Here is a 23,367-nt window from a genome sequence, read left to right on the forward strand (position 1 = left end):
GCTGTGGTGGTGCATGCCTGTCATCCCAGCTACTTGGGAGGCTGAGATAGCAGAATTGCTTGAACCCTGGAGGCGGAGGTTGCAGTGAGCCGAGATCGTACCACTGCACTCCAGCCTGGGTGACAGAGTGAGACTCCATCTCCAAAATAAATAAATAAACTCAAGGCTGGGTGCGGTGACTCACGCTTATAGGTGTGGTTGCAGTGAGGTGAGATCATGCCACTGTGCTCCAGCGAAGCTGACCTCCACCAACTAAGGCTTCCAGAACCATGTGGAGACTCACAAGGAGTGGCCGGGTCTCAGCTTCTGGCTAGCAGTGAAAGACCCTGAGAAGAAGGTGCTTTCCATGTGGATTGGCTCACTGGTCTTGCCCACTAATGTTCCATGCCCTGGGTGTCCACCTAGTGTGTATTAGCCCACTGAACAGCCACAGAAACTAACAAGGAGGCAACAGATGTCTAAAGAGAAGTGAAGAACTGGAGGAGCCCGAGCGTGGTGGCTCAAAGCTATACTCCCTGCACTTTGGGAGGCCCAGCCAGGAGAATCACTTGGGCTCAGGAGTTCCAGATCATCCTGGGCAGCAAAGCGAGACCTTGTGTGTACTAAAAACTGTACCCAGGCCTGGTGATTCACATGCCTGTAGTCCTAGCTACTCAGGAGGCTGAGGGGGGATGATCACTTGAACCCAGGAAATTGAGGCTGCTGTGAGCCATGATTGCGCCACTGCACTCTAGCCTGGGTGACAGAGTGAGAACTTTAAAAAAAAAAAAAAAAAAAGAGCAACACCTTTAAAAAACAAACAAACAAAGAGCCAGACCCAGTGGCTCACAGCTTTAATCACAGCACTTTGGGAAGATGAGTTGGGTGGATTACCTGAGGTCAGGAGTTTCAGACCAGCCTGACCAACATAGTGATGAAACCCTGTCTGAACTAAAAATACTAAAATCAGCTGGGCATGGTGGCACATGCCTGTAATCCCAGCTACTTGGGAGGCTGAGGCAGGAGAATCTCTTAAACCTTGGAGATGGAGGTTGCAGTGAGCAGAGATGTCACCAATGCACTCTGCATTACAGCCTGGGCAACAAGAGTGAAACTCTGTCTCAAAAAAAAGAATGGGAGGAAATTGATTAAAATAACCAAATTTCATTTAAATGCCTTATTTTTCTGGGGCTGCATCTTACTGATTGGACAACGCAGTGCCTTTTTTTGTTGTTGTTCAATAACTGAAGTTTCCTGAGGCTTAAACTGGAAAACAGGTTACTTGTTAATAGAGGACACCAGACAGTTTCCACTCAGTTTCCCTTTATTTCTTACTGCTTCTTTACAGCCATCCATGCAAGGGGAACTCCCTCATGTATTCTCAAGCCTGAATTCCACTCTAGACATTCACATTCCCATGTTCCACTCTACAGGACACAGGTCCCCAAAGTCCTATTGAATCCATGTAATCTTTTCCCCCAAGTACCATCAGCGTCATAACTCTCCCGCGGGGCAGGATACAGCTCCAGGTGTAAGTTGTTGAGTCTGATTGTGTGGCACAGCAGGTCCTCCAGGGTGGCCATGGAGATGGGATTTCCACAGAAGCTGAAGGTGGTGAGCTCTTTTTCCCCCCTACTTGATTACGTTTCCTTTCCCACTTTCAGAGATGGTGTCTGAAACAGTGGTTTCTGTGCTCTCTTTAGGATATACCTAAGACCTAGGTTTTAGTTTCCATGTGTCCAGAAGGAAGCATTTGATATATCCGCCTAAATAGGCAGGTATTCAACAGCAGCACTGATCTACCTCCAGGCCATAAAATGACCTGCTGCCACAGTCAGGGCAGTAGTCAGTACACAACAAGATCCTCCTGGGGTGCCTTAAGTCCCTCACTCTCCCCATCAGGTCAGCCCTAAGTTGGGCAAATCTGCTCCAACAGAGGGTACCATCAGCGTCATAACTCTCCCGCGGGGCAGGATACAGCTCCAGGCGTAAGTTGTTGAGTCTGATTGTGTGGCACAGCAGGTTGTCCAGGGTGGCCATGGAGATGGGATTTCCACAGAAGCTGAAGGTGGTGAGCTCATAGCAGCGGCTCAGGGCAGGCAGGATGGCGTTGACTTGGGAGTCTGCGATGCCACAGTCATCTAAGTCCAGGTCCTCAAGGGTGGCTGCAACTCTTTCTAGGAGAACTTGGAGAGGCACAAGACTGAAATTGGCCAGTCTGATGCCACTCAGGTCCAGGATCTTTAGTTGACTGACGCTCGGGCACTGGGATAGATGCCTCAAGTCTGATTCCAAAAGCACACAGTTAGTTATTGCGAGGATCTTTAACGGGGTCTTCAGACAGCTGGGGAGAGAGAGCAAAAAGTTAGTTGTGGGGAATTGTAGGGGTCAGTTGAGGGTGGTGGGGGATGTCAAGGTGAAGGACGAAGACCATTTTGCCCAAGCCCAGGGTCATTCTGATTGTCTGATGGTCAACACTTAAGATGCTGTGTGATGAAGAGCTTTGCCACTGAGGTCAATTCCATTTTAGGCCTGGTGCAGTAGCTCACACCTGCAATCCCAGAACTTTGGGAGGCTTAGACTGGCAGATTACTTGAGGTCAGGAGTTTGAGACCAGCCTGGCAATCATGCCAAAACCCCGTCTCTACTAAAAATGCAAAGATTTGCCAGGTGTCGTGGCACGTACCTGCAATTCCAGCTACTTCGGAGGCTGAGGCAGGAGAATCGCTTGAACCCAGGAGGTGGAGGTTGCAGTGAGCAGAGATCACGCCACTACACTCCAGCCTGGGTCACAGAGCGAGACTCTGTATCAAAAAAAACATATATATATATATATATATATATCCATTTGAGCCTGTCATTTCACCATCATCTATAGGAATGGATCAAGTTCACAGAGCCCCTAAAGCTCCCTTTCCTCATCTGTCAGGCAGAAAACCACATCTCTGGGCCACAGAAGCCCAGTGGAGATGCAGGCACAAGGGACAAATCCAAGCAGGATCCTGCAACATCAGCTGGGGTGGGCCGGCTGGGGCGTCCCTGACACGCCTGTATCATCAGCAAACCATCTGTCACTTTCACCATTCTTTGTGCCTGCTCCCTGACCCTCTGTTTCAGAATCATGCATTTCCTACGTAATTAATTTACCTGGAGCTCAAAACAACCTATTACGACAGGGAATTAGAGATGGGATCATTTGTGTTCATCAAACTGTGGGGCACAAAGCTTGTATTCTGAAATGTGCAGGTTTGCTGAGCATTCTGCTATTCAGTGCCCACTTAACTTCCCTACTTCCTATCATCTTCTGAAAAGTTAGCTTGTTGGCTGGGCACGGTGGCTCATGCCGATAATCCCAGCACTTTGGGAGGTCAAGGCAGGTGGATCACCTGAGGTCAGGAGTTGGAGAATAGCCTGGCTGACATGGTGAAACCCTGTCTCTACTTAAAACATAAAAATTGACCGGGCGCGGCGGCTCACGCCTGTAATCCCAGCACTTTGGGAGGCCGAGGCGGGTGGATCACGAGGTCAGGCGATCGAGACCATCCTGGCTAACATGGTGAAACCCCGTCTCTACTAAAAATACCAAAAAAATCAGCCGGGCTTGGTGGCGGGCGCCTGTAGTCCCAGCTACTAGGGAGGCTGAGGCAGGAGAATGGCGTGAACCCGGGAGACGGAGCTTGCAGTGAGCCGAGATCGTGCCACTGCACTCCAGCCTGGGAGACAGAGCGAGACTCCGTCTCAAATAAATAAATAAATAATACAATACAATACAATACAATACAATACAACACAATACAATACAATACAATACAATACAATAAAAATTAGCCAGGTGTGGTGGCCCACGCTTGTAATCCCAGGTACTCGGGAGGCTGATGCAGGAGAATCACTTGAACCCGGGAGGCGGAGGTTGCAGTGAGCTGAGATGGTGCAACTGCACTCTAGCCTGGACAATAAAAGTGAAAGTCCTTCTCCGAGAAAAAAAATTATCTTGTTTCTTTTAATTATGTATTCACTTCTGAAAGGGGTCTTGCTATGTTACCCAGACTGGTCTTATACTCCTAGGCTCAAGTTATCCTCTTGCCTCAGACTCCCAAAGGGCTAGGATTACAGGCATGAGCCACCATCCCTGGCCTAGTTTTCATCATCTTAACTTAGACATACATCCTCGGGAAGAATTCACAAAGGCACCATCACTAGATCTGAACCCCCCAGTAGCTAGCTTCCTAGCATGGCAGCCTCTTTATAGCATCTACTCCAGCTGATCCATCTGCCTCTATTGGGATAATTGCGTGATACCCATTTCAGGACAGGGCTGCCAACAGGATAATGCGTGGACATTCTAGTGTCCTCTTCACTGTTACATCCTCATAGTCTGGCCCACAGTAGATGCCCACTAGCATTTACTGTAACAGGCTCTGCTGTGGTCTGCGGAGAAAGCTCACCACCCTCTCTCACCTCAGCAGCTGGTCCAGGTGGCCTTCGAGGAAAGAAAGAGAGTTCATATAAAGCTTTTGGAGGTAGTGCAGCTTGAGGAACTGAGTGGTGAATTGGGTAACAAACTCCTTCTGTTTTGAGGAAGTGTAGCGAGAGACATCCATATGGGAGAGAACGAGCTTCTGAAGATTCCTCATCTGGCCCAGGTATGGGGTAAACTGTGTCAGGATGGGCAGTGCCCACTTGCAATTCACTTCCACCTCCTGGATACAGTCTAGGTTCACCATTTTCAGGATGTTTCTGAGATTGCGGAAGGGCGTTCCCAAAATTCTCAGCTTCTTACAGCACAGGTGTAGTAAATGTTTCCTCTGCTTGACCCACAGAAGGAGGCAGGTGAGGTATGCATCCAGAGTCCTGTTCTTGAGCCAAAGGTCTATGAACACAGTCAAGGGCTGCTCTCCTATCATCCTTGGACAGTCCGGCACTGGTTTTCTGTTCCTCATGGCAATGGGGAAGCACCCATGGGCCATAGCTTCAGACCAAACCATCCAGAAGTTGTCAGAGACATCCTGTAAGTCCAGCACTTGAAGTTTCCACCTCCTGTGGGAAAATAGAGGTGAGACTGAGAATTTAAGGACTCATTTCTGAACTTAAACTCCACATCCTGGATAGCAGCTCCTCCCCTCCCTGCTTCTTGTCCCTCTCTCTGACTTTTCTCCACCCTGTTTTCCCCTTGCATCCTGCCCACTTCCACATTTTTTTTTTTTTTTTTGAGACCAAGTCTCCCTCTGTCGCCCAGGCTGGGGTGCAGTGGTGCGATGTCAGCTCACTGCAACCTCCACTTCCCGGGTTCAAACGATTCTCCTGCCTCAACCTCGCAAGGAGCTGGGATTACAGGAGCCCACCACCATGCCCAGCTCATTTTTGTATTTTTAGTAGAGTTGGGGTTTACCATGTTGGACAGGCTGGTCTCAATCTCTTGACCTCAGCCTCCCAATGTGCTGGGATTACATTGTGAGCCACTGTGCCCGGCCCAGTTCTCACTTTTCATGGTGGCTTTCAGTGCCATTAGAGGAGAGCTTCCTGTTACCTCCATGGACCTTGCGTGGTGAGCAGTGCTTTCCCTGAGGAGCTGGGGAATGGCCAAGGCTTCTCAGCTTCCTCATCACCACCATCCCCCCTTGGGCCTCCTCACTTCTCATGAGCCAGCTGTTCCTTCTGTTGGACACCTGGGCCCTCCCCACCAGCCCACCTGGGCCACCTCACCTGGGACGAACCCCGTGGGTAAGCAGTGCATCCAGCCCATCCAGCACAGCGTGGAAGGTGTCCAGACAAGGCATCTTCATCAGAGGCCTCAGAGGGAGGCGGCGGAAAGGCCAGGCCTGCACCATCAGCTTCAGGGCCTCGTAGCGTCTCCTGTTGAAGGCCTCCAGGAAAAGTGGGGGGAAAAGTTCCGTGGGCAGCTCCTCCAGGGTGGAGATGGCCAAGGCTTGGTCCCTCAGCAGGCTCTGCCCCGCCAGCTCTAGGAGTCTCGGTGGAGTCCGGGTGCTCATCTTCATGAATCTGCAAGGAAAATTTCCAGAGGACAAACCCAGAGAAAAGGCATCACTCTCAGGCCAAGCCCATCAATCTCATCTTCACCCAGGGCCAAAGTCACGGCTCTGGCAATGGTGAAACAGTCCTCAGTTTACTCCAATTCTACGCTGTACTCAGTGGCCATTAAGCCAGCATTCTGCCTCTGTTGCATCAGTATGAGCGTCTCCCAAGCAGTGAGGAGGCAGGGCCACCACTAGCCCTTCCTTTCTATCCGGTGCTCATCCAGTGACTAGTGAGTATGGAGGAACCTGAAAGCTAACCCCTCCCACCGTTGGGGGAAATTACTAATTACTCAAGGTTCTAAAACAATGGGGATGGGAATGTCACACGCCTACATGCCTACATTCTCAGTTCCTACAAATAAGCTGGTTGGGAATATTCGTGGGGCATCCCTAGAATAGGTTCTATGTGTTTTATTTTCATTATTTAAGCTTTCTTTCCCTTTCTATCTCTTTCTTCTTTCCTTCTTTCCCTTCCTCCCTCCCTTGTTTCTTTCTTTCTCCCTCTCTCTCCCTTCTTTGTTTCTTGTCTTCTTTCCCTCCCTCCCTTATTCTCTCTCTCTCTTTCTCTCTCTCTTTCTGACACGGTCTTGCTCTGTCACCCAGCCTGGAGTGCAGTGGTGGGATCTCGGCTCAGTGCAGCCTTGACCTCCCAGGCTCAAAGGATTCTTCCTCCTCAGCCTCCCAAGTAGCTGGGACCACAGTTATGCATCACCACACCCAACTAATCTTTTATTTTTGGACTTTTCATAAAGACAGTGCATTTCGCTATGTTGTCCAAGCTGGTCTTGAATGCCCAGTCTCAAGCAATCCACCCACCTTGGCCTCCCAAAGTACTGGGATTATAGGTGTGAGCCTCTGCCCCAGCTTCATTATTGAAAATTTCAGTGAGAAGCCTTGAAACCTATGTGACACTGTTATGCATCATTTGCAAGATAGCTGTTTCCAATGCACACCTCTTACACATATTGAAAATGAACCACTTTGGCTGGGTGCAGTGACTCACACCTGTAATCCCAGCATTTAGGGAGGCCAAGGCAGGTGGATCATCTGAGATCAGGAGTTCAAGACAAGCCTGGCCAACATGGTAAAACCCGACATCTACTAAGACAGCAAAAATTAGCCAGGTGCAGTGGTCTGTGCCTGTAGTCCAAGCTACTAGGGAGGCTGAGGCAGGAGGATCACTTGAACCCAGGAGGTAGAAGTTGCAGTGAGCTGAGATTATACCACCGCACTCCAGCCTGGGAAATAGGCTAGATTGAAAAGAGAGACAGAGAGAGAACTACATTTCCTTAGACTTCTTAATCTCTACCCAGTTAAACCTGATTGGATTTTTGGCTTTCTTCCAGATTAACTAATCGAATTAGATATTCACCCATCAAAATGAAAGATTTAGGGATAGGGTGACAGTCCGGGACTCAATCACTGATTCCCTCCACAAACATGGAGTTTGACTAATACGTGTCCTTCATACTCCTGAGTGGGAGATAGGGAAGTGTTGAATCTCTTCCTGATATTAGACAGAAAGGAAAAAAACTTGCAAGTATCTTTGTGGAGGGATCCTTGGCCACCTCAAATTTATCCAAATATTTCAGAGTTAAAAGAGTTTTACAAAGACAGAGATGACAGTCCCTAAGAAAACACAATAGAAATCTTCATGTATCCAATGATCACCTGGGTGGCATAATTTGTTTCGGTGTTGAGGGAGCTGAGTCTCACTTCGTCGCCCAGGCTGGAGTGCAGTGGCGCCATCTTGGCTCACTGTTACCTCTGCCTCGGAGATTCAAGCAATTCTCATGCTTCAGCCTTCCATGTAGCTGGGATTACAGGCATGCACCCCCACACCCATGTCTCCATTTGGGTGGAAGAGGATGTGATTGGTTTAAAATTAAGGTCAAAGATCCTTTTTGGTTAAGATTTTGTTTTTGTTTTTTGGACAGGGTCTCTCTCTTTTGCCCAGGCTGGAGTACAGCAGTGGTGCGAGCATGGCTCACTGCAGCCTCAATCTTCTGGGCTCCAGCAATTCTCCCACACCAGCCACCCAAATAGCTGGGTCTACAGATCTATGCCACCATGCTCTGCTAATTAAAAAAAAAAAAAGTGTAGAGGCAGAGTACCAGTGGCTCACAGCTGTAATCCCAGCACTTTGGGAGGCCAAGGCAGGTGGATCGCTTGAGGTCAGGTGTTCGAGACCAACCTGGACAGCATGGTGAAACTCCCCCTCTACTAAAAATACAAAAATTAGCCAGGCATGGTTTCAGATGGCTGTGATACCATCTTCTCAGGACGGAGACTGAGGCATGAGAATTGCTTGAACCCGGGAGGTAAAGGTTGCAGTGAGTTGAGATCATGCCACTGCACTCCAGTCTGGGCAACACAGCGAGACTCCATCCCTGTCCTCAAAAAAAAAAAAAAAAAAAAACGTTGTGTAGAGGAGGGTTTTTGTCATGTCGCCCAGGTTGGTCTCAAACTCCTGGGCTGAAATGATCCTCCCACTTTGTCCTCCCAAAGTGTTGGGGTTAAAGGCATGACTCACTGCTCCCTTCAAGAATTTTGAAATGACATCAACCAAAGCACAATCAACTTTTTTGAAATACAGACAGAACTGCATTTAAAGGAAAAAATTCAAAGCTTCAAATTGTTCATATGAAAAAAGAAAAAGGACAGGATATAGCTCTGTGCCATGGTAGGCTGCACTGTCAACATCCCAGACCAGCTGACTATAGGTCAGATGGGAATGTTTTTCCAGAAATTAGTGACTTACCAGATCTGGATGTAGTTTAGAAGGTGCTCAGACCTCAGGAAGAAACAAGCAGGAACTCCAGGCTTGAAGACTTTGGGTCTCTCCTGTGGGTCTTTAGAAGCTTTTATTGACCTTTCTAATCACAACTCCCACCCACGCCCCTCCACGTATCCGCTGCTAGCTTCCAATCAAAAAGTGATATCTGGTTGCATTTCTGAAGCTCCACCCAGTTAATCCTGATTGGGTTTTTGGCTCTCCCCAGATTAATGGATTGACTCAGATATCCATTCATATCACATATCTCTATTCAGTTCATGAAGCAAAAAACTCGACAATGTTAGGCATAGGGTAGAAGTCAAGAATACGTTCATTCAAGGCCGGGTGAGGTGGCTCACATCTGTAATCCCAGCACTTTGGAAGGACAAGGTGGGTAGATCACCTGATGTCAGGAGTTCAAGACCAGCCAGGTCCAAAAGGTGAAACCCCATCTCTACAAAAATACAAAAAATAGCCGGGCATGATGGCAGGTGCCTGAAACCCAGCTACTCAGGAGGTGGCTGAGGCAGGAGAATTGCTTGAACCCAGGAGGCAATGGTTGCAGTGAGCCAAAATTGTGCCACTGCACTCCAGTCTGGGTGACAGAGGGAGATTCTGTTAAAAAATAAAAAAATTCATTCATTCATGAACTCCACAGACACTGATGGAATTTTACTAATATGTGAACTTCATAGTCTTGAGTGTGAGGCAGGGAAGGATTTGATCTGTTCCCAACATTAGACAGAAAAATAAAATCTGAAAGTATCGTTGTTAGGAGATCTTCGGCCATATCAAAAGATAAAAATGCTTTATACTTAAAAAAGCTTTATGAAAACAGAGGAGTCGTCCCTACAAAATCAGAATAAAAATCTCAATGTATCGAATGGTCTTGGGGATTTTATATAACCTAAGGTAGCAGATTATATGCTCGTTCTGGTGGAGGAGAGGTGCCACCGAGGGCGTGAGTGGTCTCAGGGCTTAGGTTAAGGTTTCTCTGGAAGAAATTGAAACCACATCTATAAACTTTATAAATTTAATCAGTGAAGAAGGGAGGGGGAGAAACAAAAATAAACCAAGCTTGCAATGCATTCAGCATTCATCATGAGGTCAGCTAACTAATTTACCTGGAGCTCAAAACAACGTTTTACAACAGGGAATTAGAGATGGGATCATTCACGTTCACCAAACTGTGGGGCACAAAGCTGATTTTCTGAAATGTGCAGGTTTGCTGAGCATTCCCCTCTTCAGTGCCCACTTCACTTCCCTACTTCCCATCATCTTCTTAAAAATTATCTTGTTGGCTGGGCGCGGTGGCTCATGCCTGTGATCCCAGCACTTTGGGAGGCCGAGATGGGTGGATCACGAGGTCAGAAGTTCTAGACCAAACTGACCAACATAGTGAAACCCTGTTTCTACTAAAAATACAAACACTAGCTGGGTGTGGTGGTGGGTGCCTGTATTCCCAGCTACTTGGGAGCCTGAGGCAGAAGAATCACTTGAACCTAGGGAGCAGAGGTTGTGGTGAGCCAAGATCATGCCACTGCACTCCGGCCTGGGCAACAGAGGGAGACTTCATCTCAAAAAAAAGACAAACAAACAAACAAACAAACAAAAAAAGACCGGGTTTCGCCATATTGGCCAGGCTGGTCTCCAACTCCTGACCTCAGGTGATGTGCCTGCCTCTGCCTCCCAAATTGCTGAGATTATAGGCATGAGCCACCACGCCCTGCCCGTTTGATGAGTTTTAACACGTTTTCACTCATGAGAGACACAACACATTTTCATGACTCCTAGATGGTTTCCTGTGTCCTTTGTGGTTTATCACCCTATCTCTAGTTTGTGGAAACAACTGGTCTTTTTTTTTCTTTTTTGAGACGGAGTGTTGCTCTGCCACCCAAGCTTGAGTGCAGTGGCGTGATCTTGGCTCACAGCAACCTCTAGCTCCCAGGATCAAGCGATTCTCCTGCCTTAGCCTCCCGGGTAGCTGGGACTACAAGCACCTCCCACCATGCCAGTCTAGTTTTGTATTTTTAGTAGAGATGAGGTTTCACCATCTTGGCCAGGCTGGTCTCAAACTGCTGACCTTGTGATCCACCCACTTTGGCCTTCCAAAGTGCTGGGACTACAGGTGTGAGTCACTGCGTGCGGCCTTTATTTTATTTATTTATTTATTTATTTATTTTTTATTTATGAGATGTAGTCTAGCTCTGTCTCTTCGGCTGGAGTGCATGATCTCAGCTCACTGTAAACTCTGCTTCCTGAGTTCAAGTGATTATCTTGTGTTCAGATGATTCTCCTGCCTCAGCCTCCCAAGTAGCTGCGGTTACAGGGGTGTAACACCACACTCAGCTAATTTTGTATTTTTGGTAGAGATGGGGTTTTACTGTCTTGTCCCGCTGGTCTCGAACTCCTGACCTCAAGTCATCTTCCTGCCTTGGCCTCCAAAAGTGCTGGGATTATAGGCATGAGCCACCGTGCCCAGCCCACTTGGTCTTTTTAGACTATTTTCTGGAATGGCATATAAATGGAAGCATACAGGATGCTGTCTTTGTGTCTGGTTTCTTTTGTTCTGATCGGTAATTTTGAGAATTATCTACATTGTTGTGTGCATAGGTAGTTTCTTCCTTTTTGTTACTGTGCAGCGTTCTACTGTATGGACAGACCACACTCTAGTCCATCCACAATCATTGTCCTGTACATGAGCAATTTGTCCGGATTAAACCTTCCTCTTTTTGGTCATTATAAACTTCAATTATCTCTGGTACTGTCCAACCATTTTGGTAGAAAGGCAAAGGTCAGACATATAAAGCTTTTGTTTCTGTAACAGCCACAAACTACAAAAGAAAAAAAATGTCCACCAGGAGACATTCCAACAGGACTCATTGGAAAAGGAGAAATCCTGGACACCTCAGAAACACACAAACGCATTTTTAAGAATTGACTTTTGGAGGATTCTAAAAGACTGACTGATTCCAAAAGAGCTCCTGGAAAATACCAAGTACTAAAGACGAAGAAGAAAAATAAAATACTGAAGAAATAATGAGGGAGGAAAGTAAAAAGAATTGTGTGGTGACTGAGTTGACATCAACCATTTTCTCCTATTATCCTCATCACCTAATTAATCTGAATCTATTAACCGATGTGGTTAGCCGTCCTCTTACCCTGAGATTGCCACTCCCTTTGCTAAACTACCTTTCCGTGGGGCAGTTAGACTAGTGCCTTACAAATGTAGCCACTGGATCAGGTAGGACTCTGCCCTGGAACTATTTACACACTCAAAGAGCTCCTGGGCTGCATGTGGCCCAAGGGCTGCAGGTAGAACAAGCTTGTGATAAAGCTTAGGATGAACAAGCTTGTGGTAAAGGATAGGATGTTGAACATACCAGCAAAGGTATTTTATATCCTTTGTAGCTATTGAAAATGGGAATAATTTCTTCATTTCTTTAACAGCCTTTAAGATTGTTTGCTTTTGGCATACACAAATGCCACTCATTTTGTATGTTGTCTTTGTATCCTAAATTTTTAGTTAAAGATCTTTTTGTTAAAGATCCCCCTGCCTTGGCCTCTCAAAGTGCTGAGATTACAGGCATGAGCCAACTCACCTGGCCTTAAATGAATGAATTTTTGACTTCCACTCTATCCCTAATGCTGTGAATTTCTTGATTCATGAAAGGAATATGGATATGTGACATGAATGGATATCTGGTTCAATCCATTAATCTGCGGAAAGCCAAAAACCCAATCGGGATTAACTGGGCAGAGCTTCAGAAATGCAATCAGATATCGCTCTTTGATTGGAAGCCAGCAGTGGATACGTGGAAGGGCGTGGGTGGGAGTTGTGATTAGAAAGGTCAAGAAAAGCTTCTAAAGACCCACAGGAGAGACCCGAAGTCTTCAAGCCTGGAGTTCCTACTTGGTTCTTCCTGAGGTCTGAGCACCCTGCAAACTGAGTCCAGATCTGGTAAGTCACTAATTTCTGGAAGGACACTCCCATCTGACCTACAGTCAGCCGGTCTGGGATGGTGACAGTGCAGCCTACGACGGCACAGAGCTGTATCCTGTCTTTTTGTCTTTTTTCATAAGAACAGTTTCAAGCTTTGATCTTTTTTTTCTAAATGCAGTCTTGTCTTTTCAAAAATGTTGATTGTGCTTTTCTTTACGTCTTTTCAGAATTCTCGTTGGGGGCCATTCTGTGGAGAGACAAACACTTTGCTGTTGTGGCCGCATTTCTGACCTCGAGCCGCAGTCGGCTTCTCCACGTAGAACTCGGCAGCAGGAGACTTAGAATCGAATCTGTTCTTCCCTCCCACCTCCTGTTTTTGGCTTTTTGAGAAATCTTAGCAACCGACACGATGGCCAGCAACGTTACCAACAAGATGGATCCTCACTCCATGAACTCCCGTGTGTTCATTGGGAATCTCAACACTCCTGTTGTCAAGAAATCTGATGTGGAGGCAATCTTTTCCAAGTATGGCAAAATTGCAGGCTGCTCTGTTCATAAGGGCTTTGCCTTCGTTCAATATGGTAAGGAGAAAAATGCCCGGGCTGCTGTAGCAGGAGAGGATGGCAGAATGATTGCTGGCCAGGTTGTAGATATTAACCTGGCTGCAGAGCCAAAAGTGAATCGAGGAAACGCAGGTGTGAAACGATCAGCAGCGGAGATGTACGGCTCCTCTTTTGACTTGGACTATAACTTTCAACGGGCTTATTATGATGGGATGTACAGTTTCCCAGCACGTGTACCTCCTCCTCCTCCTATTGCTCTGGCTGTAGTGCCCTCGAAACGCCAGCGTGTATCAGGAAACACCTCACGAAGGGGCAAAAGTGGCTCCAATTCTAAGAGCGGAAAGTGGGGATCTTCCAAGTCTGGAAAGCTGAATGGAGATGACCTTCAGGCCATTAAGCAGGAGTTGACCCAGATAAAACACAAAGTGGATTCTCTCCTGGAAAACCTGGAAAAAACTGAAAGGGAACAGAGCAAACAAGGAGTAGAGGTGAAGAATGCTAAGTCTGAAGAGGAGCAGAGCAGCAGCTCCGTGAAGACAGATGCGACTCAGGTGAAGATGGAGTGTGAAGGGGGTGCAGATGACTCTGCTGAGGAGGGGCACCCACTGGATGATGATGATAATGAAGATCAGGGGGATGACCAGCTGGAGTTGATCGAGGATGATCAAAAAGGGGCTGAGGAAGGAGAGGATGACAGAGACAGCGCCAATGGCCAGGATGACTCCTAAGCACATAGTGGGGTTTAGAAATCTTATCGCATTATTTCCTTACCTAGGCGCTTGTCTAACAACAAATTTTTCACCAGATCCTCTCCCTTAGTATCTTCAGCACATGCTTACTGTTCTCCCCATCCTTGTCCTTCCCATATTCATTAATTCATATTGCCCTGCGCCTAGTCCCATTTTCACTTCCCTTGACGCTCCTAGTAGGTTTCCTAAGTCTTACCCTGTAATGTTTGCTTTTAATTTTGATACCTCTTTATGACTTAACAGTAAAAAGGATGTATGGTTTTTATCAACTGTCTCCAAAATAATCTCTCGTTATGCAGGGAATACAGTTCTTTTCTTTCATACATAAGTTCAGTAGTTGCTTCCCTAACTGCAAAGGCCATCTCACTGAGTTGAGCAGCTCCTGAAAGCAGCTTGGAGTTAGAAGTATGTGTGTTACACCCCATATTAGTGTGCTGTGTGGGGCAGTTCAACAAAAATGTAACAATGTATTTTTGTGAATGACAGTTGGCATGTCAAATGCATCCTCTGAAAAATAATTAGTGTTATAGTCTTAAAATTTGTTTTCTAAAGTTGATACTGTGGGTTATTTTTGTGAACAGCTTGATGTTTGGGACCTTTTTCCTCAAAATAAACAAGTCATTATTAAACCAGGAATTTAAAGAAAAAAATTTCTTGGTGGGAGCAGTGACTCATGCCTGTAATTACAACACTTTGAGAGGCCAAGGCGGGAGGATCATTTGAGCCCAGGGGTTGGAGACCAACCTGAGCAACATTGCAAAACCCCATCTCTACAAAACATTTGTTTGAGGGGCAGGATGGAGTTTCACTCTGTTACCCAGGCTGGAATGCAGTGGCACAATCTCAGCTCACTCCAAAATCCGCCTCCCAGGCTCAAGCGATTCTCATACCTCAGCCTCCTGAGTAGCTGGGATTATAGCCACCCACTACCATGCACAGCTAATTTTTATAATTTTGGTAGAGACGGCAGTTCACCATGTTGGCCAGACTGGTCTCGAACTCCTAACCTCAAGTGGTCCACCTGCCTTGGCCTCCCAAAGGGCTGGGATTACACCAGTGAGCCACCAATGTCCTGCTTCTTTTTTAAAAATTAGATGGGCATGGTTGAAGGGGAGCAGCCCCTCCACCCCTGTGGGCGTATCGCATCAGGTGGGACGAGAGACTGAGAAAAGAAATAAGACTCAGAGACAAAGTATGGAGAAAGAACAGTGGGCCCAGGGGACCGGCGCTCAGCATAAAACATGTGAGCAAAGGAATCTGTGTCACAAATAAGTTCAAGGGAAGGTACTCTGCCTGGATGTGCATGTAGGCCAGATGTATGCTCCTCTCCACCCGAACATCTCAGCGGAGTAAAGAGTAACAGAGCAGCATTGCTGCCATCATGTCTCGCCTCCCACCACAGGGCGGTTTTTCTCCTAACTCAGAATAGAACAAATCTACAATCGGGTTTTATACCGAGACATTTCGTTCCCAGGGGCAGGCAGGAGACAGCGGCCTTCCTCTTATCTCAACTGCAAGAGGCCTTCCTCTTTTACTAATCCTCCTCAGCATAGACCTTTCACGGGTGTTGGGCTGGGGGATGGTCAGGTCTTTCCCATCCCACAAGGCCATATCTCAGGCTATCACATGGGGAGAAACCTTGGACAATACCCGGCTTTCCATGGCAGAGGTCCCTGTGGCTTTCCACAGTGCATTGTGCCCCTGGTTTATCGAGAATGGAGAATGGTGATGATTTTACCAAGCATATTGCCTGTAAATATACTGTTAACAAGGCACATCCTGCACTGCCCTAGATCCCTTAAACCTTGATTCCATACAACGCATGTTTTTGTGAGCTCAAGGTTGGGGCAAAGTTACAGAGCAGCAGCATCTCAGGGCAAAGCAATTCTTCAGGGTACAGGTCAAAATGGAGTTTCTTATGTCTTCCTTTTCTACATAGACACAGTAACAGTCTGATCTCTCTTTTCCCCACACATGGTGGCATGCATCTGTAGTCCCAGCTACTTGGGTGGCTGAGGTGGAAGAATTCCTTGAGCCCAGCAGATTGATGCTGCAGTGGCCATGCTCACACCAGTGCTGTAATCCAGCCTGGGCAGCAGAGTCACACTCTGTCGAAAAAAAAAAAAAAAAATCTTAACCAAGCTGTTTAAAAAAAATCCAATTGTAATCAGTAGGCAGATCCCAAATTCCCCAAAAAAGGAGAGAAGGAGCATTTAGAAGGCTCTACATGCTAGCATTCCATTCAGACTGTTTAATCCTACCATTGTGGTTTTGTAAGAAAAACAGTCTTAAAGATTTCCAATAATTCCCACAATGGCCATAAATTATCCTGGGTGTCATTTTCCCATCAATTTAAAAAGGCACGTGAGAGGCCATGCCCGGTGGCTCACACCTGTAATCCCAGCACTTTGGGAAGCCGAGGCAGGTGGATCACCTGAGGTCAGGAGTTCGAGACCAGCCTGGCCAACATGGAGAAACTCCATTTCTACTAAAAATACAAAAAATAGCCGGGCATGGTGGTAGGCACCTGTAATCCCAGGTACTCGGGAGGCTGAGGCAGGAGAAGCAGTTGAACCCAAGAGGTGGAGGTTGCATTGAGCCAAGATAGCACCTTTGCACTCCAGCCTGGCCACAGAGCAAGACTCCATCTCCAAAAAATACTACTAATAATAATTATAACAGCATGTCCATTCACTCTCCAAAGTGTCCGGGGCTGGATAATTAATTGTGAGGCCCTCTTCTGTATCACCATACACTATAGCATATATGTCGATTAAAATAAATACACATAAAAATGCAAGTATATATTCTATGTACTTTCCATATACTTATATAAGGTCACGTGCAAATTCAAGGCTAGGTCAAAGAGTAGAGCAGCTATATCTGGAAAGGGGAGTGGAAGTGAGTAATGGTAATAAAAGGAAACAGATATAGATATGAATAGGTAGACATACACATATATAGCTGCAAGAAAGGGGGTTGTCATGGACCAATGATGACAGTGAGCCATGTAAAAAGGCTACAATTTTTGTGATTGTGTGTCTGTTTTCAGGATGGGTTGCAGCTTACCTTTTTAGAAAGGCTGATGCCATAGTCATAGTGAATAAATGATTATAAAATGTGTTTCCTTTCTGGTCCACCTCTGGAGAAATTTCCAGTGGTAGGAGATCTCAGTTTACTGGGCAGGTTATCACACAGACAAGATTTTACAGATCTAATGGCACTACCATTAACTTCATTATCCTTGGTATTCTACAAAGGTCGAGTGAACAAATGGTATCTTAAAACTAAAATTAGTTAAATTAACAAAAAAGATTGGATTACTTTTTTTTTTTTTTGACACAGAGTCTCTGATGCCCAAGCTGGAGTACAGTGGTGCTATCTCAGCTCACTGCAACCTCTGCCTCCTGGGTTCAAGTAATTCTCATGCCTCAGCCTCCCAAATAGCTGGGATTACAGGCATGCCACCACACCCCGCTAATTTTTGTATTTCTAGTAGATAACGGGGTTTCACCATGTTGCCCAGGCTGGTCAACTCCTGGCTTCAAGTGTTCCGCCAGCCTCAGGCTCCCAAAGTGCTGAGATTACAGGCGTGAGCCACCACACCCAGCAAGACTGGATTACTTTAATGCAATTTTTACCACCCCTGTGGGAAAACACAGCCAGATCCCTCATAAGGTATTTTTTTTCACCAACTACAATCAGAAGCACTGATCATAAAGTATTTGCTGGATAACCTATGCCTTTGATAATAGAACCTCATGTATCCCCTGCACCTTTTAGCTCTGATCGTGTAACCAGGGGTTCAACTCCAACAGATTAACCATTGCTTAAATTGAAAACCCCAAATTGCTCAGGCATGTCCGATGGGAAAAAGGTTTAACCTCTTAACCGTTAACACAGCCTGGCTGACTGTTTGAATTGGCATCACCTGAAACCAGTTGGAAAGGCCATGCGAGCTTGCTCCACCATCCCCAGATTGGGGAGACAGGTTTGGGACTTGTCTCCTATCTCCTTGTCAGTTAACTCTTTTTTATTTTTATTTTTATTTTTTTCTTTGAGACAGAATTTGGCTCTGTTGCCCAGGCTGGAGCGCAGTGGTGTGATCTCAGCTCACTGCAACCTTGGCCTTCTGGGTTCAAGTGATTCCTGCATCAGCCTCCCCAGTAGATGGGATTACAGGCATGCACCACCATGCCTGACTAATTTTTGTATTTTTAGTAGAGAGGGAGGCTCACCATATTGGTCAGCCTGGTCTGGAACTCCTGACCTTGTGATCTGCCTGCCTCAGCCTCCTAAGGTGCTGGATTGCAGGCATGAGCCACTGTGCCCAGCCCAGTTAACTCTTAATAATTTATTATTCTTTCCCAAACTGGAGTCTTGCCCTGTCACCCAGGCTGGACTGCAGAGGTGCAATCTCAGTTCACTGCAACCTCTGCCTCCCAGGATCAAGCAATTCTTCTGACTCAGCCTCCCTAGTAGCTGGGATTAGAGGCATGGGTCACCACACTCAGCTAATTTGTGTATTTTTAGTAGAGACAAGGTTACACCATGTTGACCAGGCTGGTCTCAAACCCCTGACCTTGTGATCTGACTGCCTCGGCCTCCTAAAGTGCTGGGATTATAGGCATGAGCCACCGTGCCCAGCCTTTTTTGCTTTTCTCAAACTATGGTGGTGTAGTATCGGGTTCTATGCACTTAGGAGAGTGAGCCCATCATTCAGTAACAATATGACTCAGTACCGCAAGACCTTTCAAAGCCTATTTCCAGTTGGTAAAGGAGGCTTTCGATGATGTTTGGACCTTCATGCCCTAGCATTTGGAGATTGCATCTTTTAAAATGGCCCCAAGGGAAATCTGCCCATGAGCAGCATTGGCTGGGACTATACCAGGTGATTTAACTTTTTTATTATTATTATTATAATTTAGGTTTTAGGGTACATGTGCACAATGTGCAGGTTTGTTACATATGTATCCATGTGCCATGTTGTTTTGCTGCACCCATTAACTCGTCATTTAGCATTAGGTATATCTCCTAATGCTGTCCCTCCCCCCTCCCCCCACCCTACAACAGTCCCCGGAGTGTGATGTTCCCCTTCCTGTGTCCATGAGTTCTCATTGTTCAATTCCCACCTATGAGTGAGAACATGCAGTGTTTGGTTTTTTGTCCTTGCGATAGTTTACTGAGAATGATGTTTTCCAGTTTCATCCATGTCCCTACAAAGGACATGAACTCATCATTTTTTATGGCTGCATAGTAGTCCATGAATACCAGGTGGTTTAAATTAAAGATAACCAAGGAAAAAAGCCTTTCTTAGAAGCAGACATCATCACATGGTAGACAGCTTTTTTAAGAAAATGGAACAAAACTCCATTTGATCTCTTTCCATTGACTGAGACTTGGTTTTGTTTTGTATTAACACAAAATGATCAAGCCTACATTTTATTTTGTTACGTACTTTCACCACTCAAAGCAAACACTTTCTAAGGTCTCCTATTCAAAATTTAGCCACTATCACTAACCATAGCAATTGCTGGCTATGGAGTCATTTAGATGAATGGGAAGGATCACAACTAATAGTAGAACCTGCTCTCACACACGGTTGGTTAATATTTAAAATTAAACGACTCAGCACTGAGAAGAAGCTATAGATGCAAATGGGTGGCGTATGACGATTATTGATTTCATTACTGGTAACTTATCTCTATGCATAGGAAACATTAGTGTAACTGGGTCTAATCTCGGTAGTTCCCAGACTCTTGTTGCCCAGGCTGGAGTGCAATGGCACAATCTCAGCCTACTGCAACCTCCACCTCCCGGTTCAAGTGATTCTACTCTCTCAGCCTCCCAGGTAGCTAGGATTACAGTCATGTGCCACTACAGCCAGCTAATTTTGTATTTTTGGTAGAGACAGTGTTTCTCCTTGTTGGTCAGGCTGGTCTCCAATGCCCAACCTCAGGTTATCCCCCAGCCTCAGCCTCCTGAAGTGATGGGATTGCAGGCATGAGCCACCGAGGACATTTCTGATGGCTCCGTATTGATAGAACTTCAAATAACTCTCTGGTAAATCATTTCCCATAATACCCTCAAATTAAAAAGTGGAGAAGCTGAGATGCAGATCAATGCAGACTTTGGTACAGAGTTGGTGGATACCAGGGCTGCCATATCCAGTTTACACCCCAACCTGATGTATCAGCAGATCCCTTGGAGTAAGGAAAATATTTGTGAGGAGAGGTTTCACATGAAGTTCAGAAAATTCCTGTGTTTGAAGCAGTCCAAATGACATTTGGACCATTTTTAGAAAAGAATGACTTTTTACTAAGTGCCAACACGGGGATGAGATTTGCTTTCTAAGTTAAGGTGATAGGTAAAGCTTTCTTTGGAGGGAGAGAAAACCCTAGAGTTTCCTGACCTTCCTTAACCTGAACTGGTTGGTTCCCTAGAAGCAGAAATTGATCATATTGGAATCCAAACTTATACCAACCTTGACCTTCGTGAAGTACTCAAGTGTTTCTGCTCTTCTTCCTCATGTGATGTAGAAGGTATTAAAAGTGATGAGTGTAGGCCGGACAGGGTGGTTCAGGCCTGTAATCTCAGCACTTTCAGAGGCCGAGGTGCGTGGATCACCAGTGGTCAGGAGTTCCAGACCAGCCTGGCCAACATGGTGAAACTCTCTCTCTACTAAAAATACAAAAATTAGCTGTGTGTGGAGGCCTGCGCCTGTATTTCCAGCTAACTGGGAGACTGAGGCAGGAGAATCACTTGAACTGGCAGGTGGAGATTGCAGTGAACCAAGATCGTGCCACTGCACTCCAGCCTGGAAAACAAGAGTGAAACTCCACCTCAAAAAAAAATTAATAAATACATTATAAATCAATATATAAATAAATGCATGCTTTAAAGAAAAAAGAAATTAACTTTACCTACAAGTTTCATATGCAATTGAATACCTCTTAAATTTTGATGCGAACCGGCCAGGCATAGTGGCTCACGCCTGTGATCCCAGAACTTTCGGAGGCTGAGGCGGGCAGATCACGAGGTCAGGAGATCGAGATCATCCTAGCTAACACGGTGAAACACTGTCTTTACTAAAAATACAAAAAATTAGCCAGGCATAGTGGCAGGCGCCTGTAGTCCCAGCTACTCAGGAGGCTAAGGCAGGAGAATTGCTTGAACTGGGGAGGCAGAGGTTGCAGTGAGCCGAGATCGTGCCACTGCACTCCAACCTGGTGAGAGGGCAAGACTCGGTCTCAAAAAATAAATAAATTACATCAATCAATCAATAAATAAACAAAGATATTGTGACATGAACCAACATTTTTCAACTTGTAGACTAATGTCTTACAAAATCCTTTCCTTGTCACCTTCAAATCTCCATTCCAAATGCTACACTCTGCATAACTCTACCACTTTGTTGCCATTTTCTGATGATGGAGAAGACCATACATGTGTGTGTGACATCAGAACTATTGACTCCTCCTATTGATGTTTAAGATATTCCATTACACAAACCTAGGTTCATACTTTTTGTTGATAGATCTTACGCCAAAAATGTAGGAGAAAAATGCCAAGCAGGAAATGCTATCACTTCTGAAGATGAACTCATAGAGATGGAAATTCTTTCAGAATTTACTTTTCCAGCTTTTTTTGTTTTTTGTTGTTGTTTTTTGTTTGTTTGTTTGTTTGTTTTGAGATGGAGTCTCTGTCACCAGGTTGGAGTGCAGTGGCATGATCTTGGCTCACTGCAACCTCCTCCTCCTGGGTTCAAGGGATTCTCCTGCCTCAGCCTCTCGAGTAGCTAGGACTATGGGCGGGTACCACCATGCCCAGCTAATTTTTGTATTTTTAGTAGAGGCGGGGTTTCAGCATGTTGGCTAGGATGGTCTCGATCATTTGATGTCGTTATCTGCCTGTCTTGGCCTCCCAAACTGCTGGGATTACAAGCATCAGCCACCACCGCACTGGCTTTTTTTTTTTTTTTTTTGAGATGGAGTCTCAGTCTGCTGCCCCAGCTGGAATGCAGTGGCGAGATCTCAGCTCCCTGCAACCTCCTACTCCCTAGTTCAAGCGATTCTCCTTTCTCAGCCTCCTGAGTAGCTTGGGTTACAGGCCTGCACCACCATGCCTGTCTAACTTTTGTATTTTTAGTAGAGATGGGGTTTCTCTATGTTGGCCAAGATGGTCTCCATCTTCTGACTTCATGATCTGCTGGATTTGGCCTCCCAGAGTGCTGGATTACAGACATGAGCCACAACACCCAGCCTGTTTTTCCTGTTTTAAAAGTTGGTTAATTCTTTTGTGTTTATTTTAGAGTTTATATCAGACAATTGACAGTAATATACACCCCTACTGGAGCTTGTCATATAGTCAAAGTAGTTAGTACTTTTACAAATAGTAGATATGCCTTTGGAGTGATTGATAATATTAAAATATTATGTAAACTATGAGAATTTCTCACTTCTAGTGGAAGTACATTAAATACAAATCATGAGTGAACAACGTTTTGTCCTCAAAGGTTTTTTTTTTTTTTTTTGAGAGAAAGTCTCACTCTGTCACCTAGGCAGGAGTGCAGTGGTGCAATGTCAGCTCACTGCTACTTCCACCTCCCAGGTTCAAGCAATTCTCCTGACTCAGCCTCCTGAATAGCTGGAGTTACAGGTGCACATCACCATGCCTAGCTAATTTTTTGTATTTTTATTAGAGATGGTGTTTCACTGTTTCACTGGTGAGCCACCGTGCCCGGCCAACATCTCTTGATAAAACTCTCCCTCTGCCATATAATCAGAGAACTTGCTGAAACTAGACATTGGTTCATTGGAAACTCTAGAGGCAAATAGAATGCATCTATAGATCTACTATATGAAATACATAATGGTTTTATTTATTGGATGCATCAATACTCAGGACATATTTGGAGAGGAACCTATTCATTCTTCAATGCAGATGGCATGCAAAGATTACTTTATAAAACTCATAGAAATATTTTTTGTTCCTGCCCCAATTCAAACCATTACCATGCAAGCTGGTATCAACAGAAGTTAAGGCCATTGAGGTAGAAATAATTAAATAAAGCTTTATTGGAAGCTAAATGTGAGGATCAACCTGGAATCCTGGTATCCATGTTCCATGTTGGTGTGCTGCACCCATTAACTCGTCATTTAGCATTAGGTATATCTCCTGATGCTATCCCTCCCGCCTCTCCCCACCCCACAACAGTCCCCGGAGTGTGATGTTCCCCTTCCTGTGTCCATGTGTTCTCATTAAAAAGTCAGAAACAACAGGTGCTGGAGAGGATGTGGAGAAATAGGAACACTGGTGGAAA

At 45.7% G+C, this 23,367-nt stretch overlaps 2 protein-coding genes across 2 annotated transcripts; one reads left to right on the forward strand and one right to left on the reverse strand.

Annotated features, from left to right (window-relative positions):
* Positions 1-1,761: 1,761 nt before the first annotated feature.
* Positions 1,762-8,822, reverse strand: LOC115834339 (PRAME family member 25-like). Its single transcript, XM_030809094.1, has 4 exons — positions 8,776-8,822; positions 5,683-5,991; positions 4,438-5,016; positions 1,762-2,323 (listed from the first exon to the last, which is right to left on the reverse strand). The coding sequence occupies exons 2-4, from the start codon at positions 5,973-5,975 to the stop codon at positions 1,762-1,764; spliced, it is 1,434 nt and encodes a 477-aa protein (XP_030664954.1). The 5' UTR covers positions 5,976-5,991; positions 8,776-8,822.
* Positions 8,823-12,966: 4,144 nt separating this feature from the next.
* On the forward strand, positions 12,967-14,049 carry LOC100600866 (heterogeneous nuclear ribonucleoprotein C like 1). The gene has a single exon (XM_004092191.3). The coding sequence runs from the start codon at positions 13,143-13,145 to the stop codon at positions 14,022-14,024; it is 882 nt and encodes a 293-aa protein (XP_004092239.1). The 5' UTR covers positions 12,967-13,142; the 3' UTR covers positions 14,025-14,049.
* The last annotated feature ends 9,318 nt before the right edge of the window (positions 14,050-23,367 follow it).

This window comes from Nomascus leucogenys, unplaced genomic scaffold, assembly GCF_006542625.1.
Source record: "Nomascus leucogenys isolate Asia unplaced genomic scaffold, Asia_NLE_v1 000936F_68242_qpd_obj, whole genome shotgun sequence".
Taxonomy (NCBI): Eukaryota; Metazoa; Chordata; class Mammalia; order Primates; family Hylobatidae; genus Nomascus; species Nomascus leucogenys.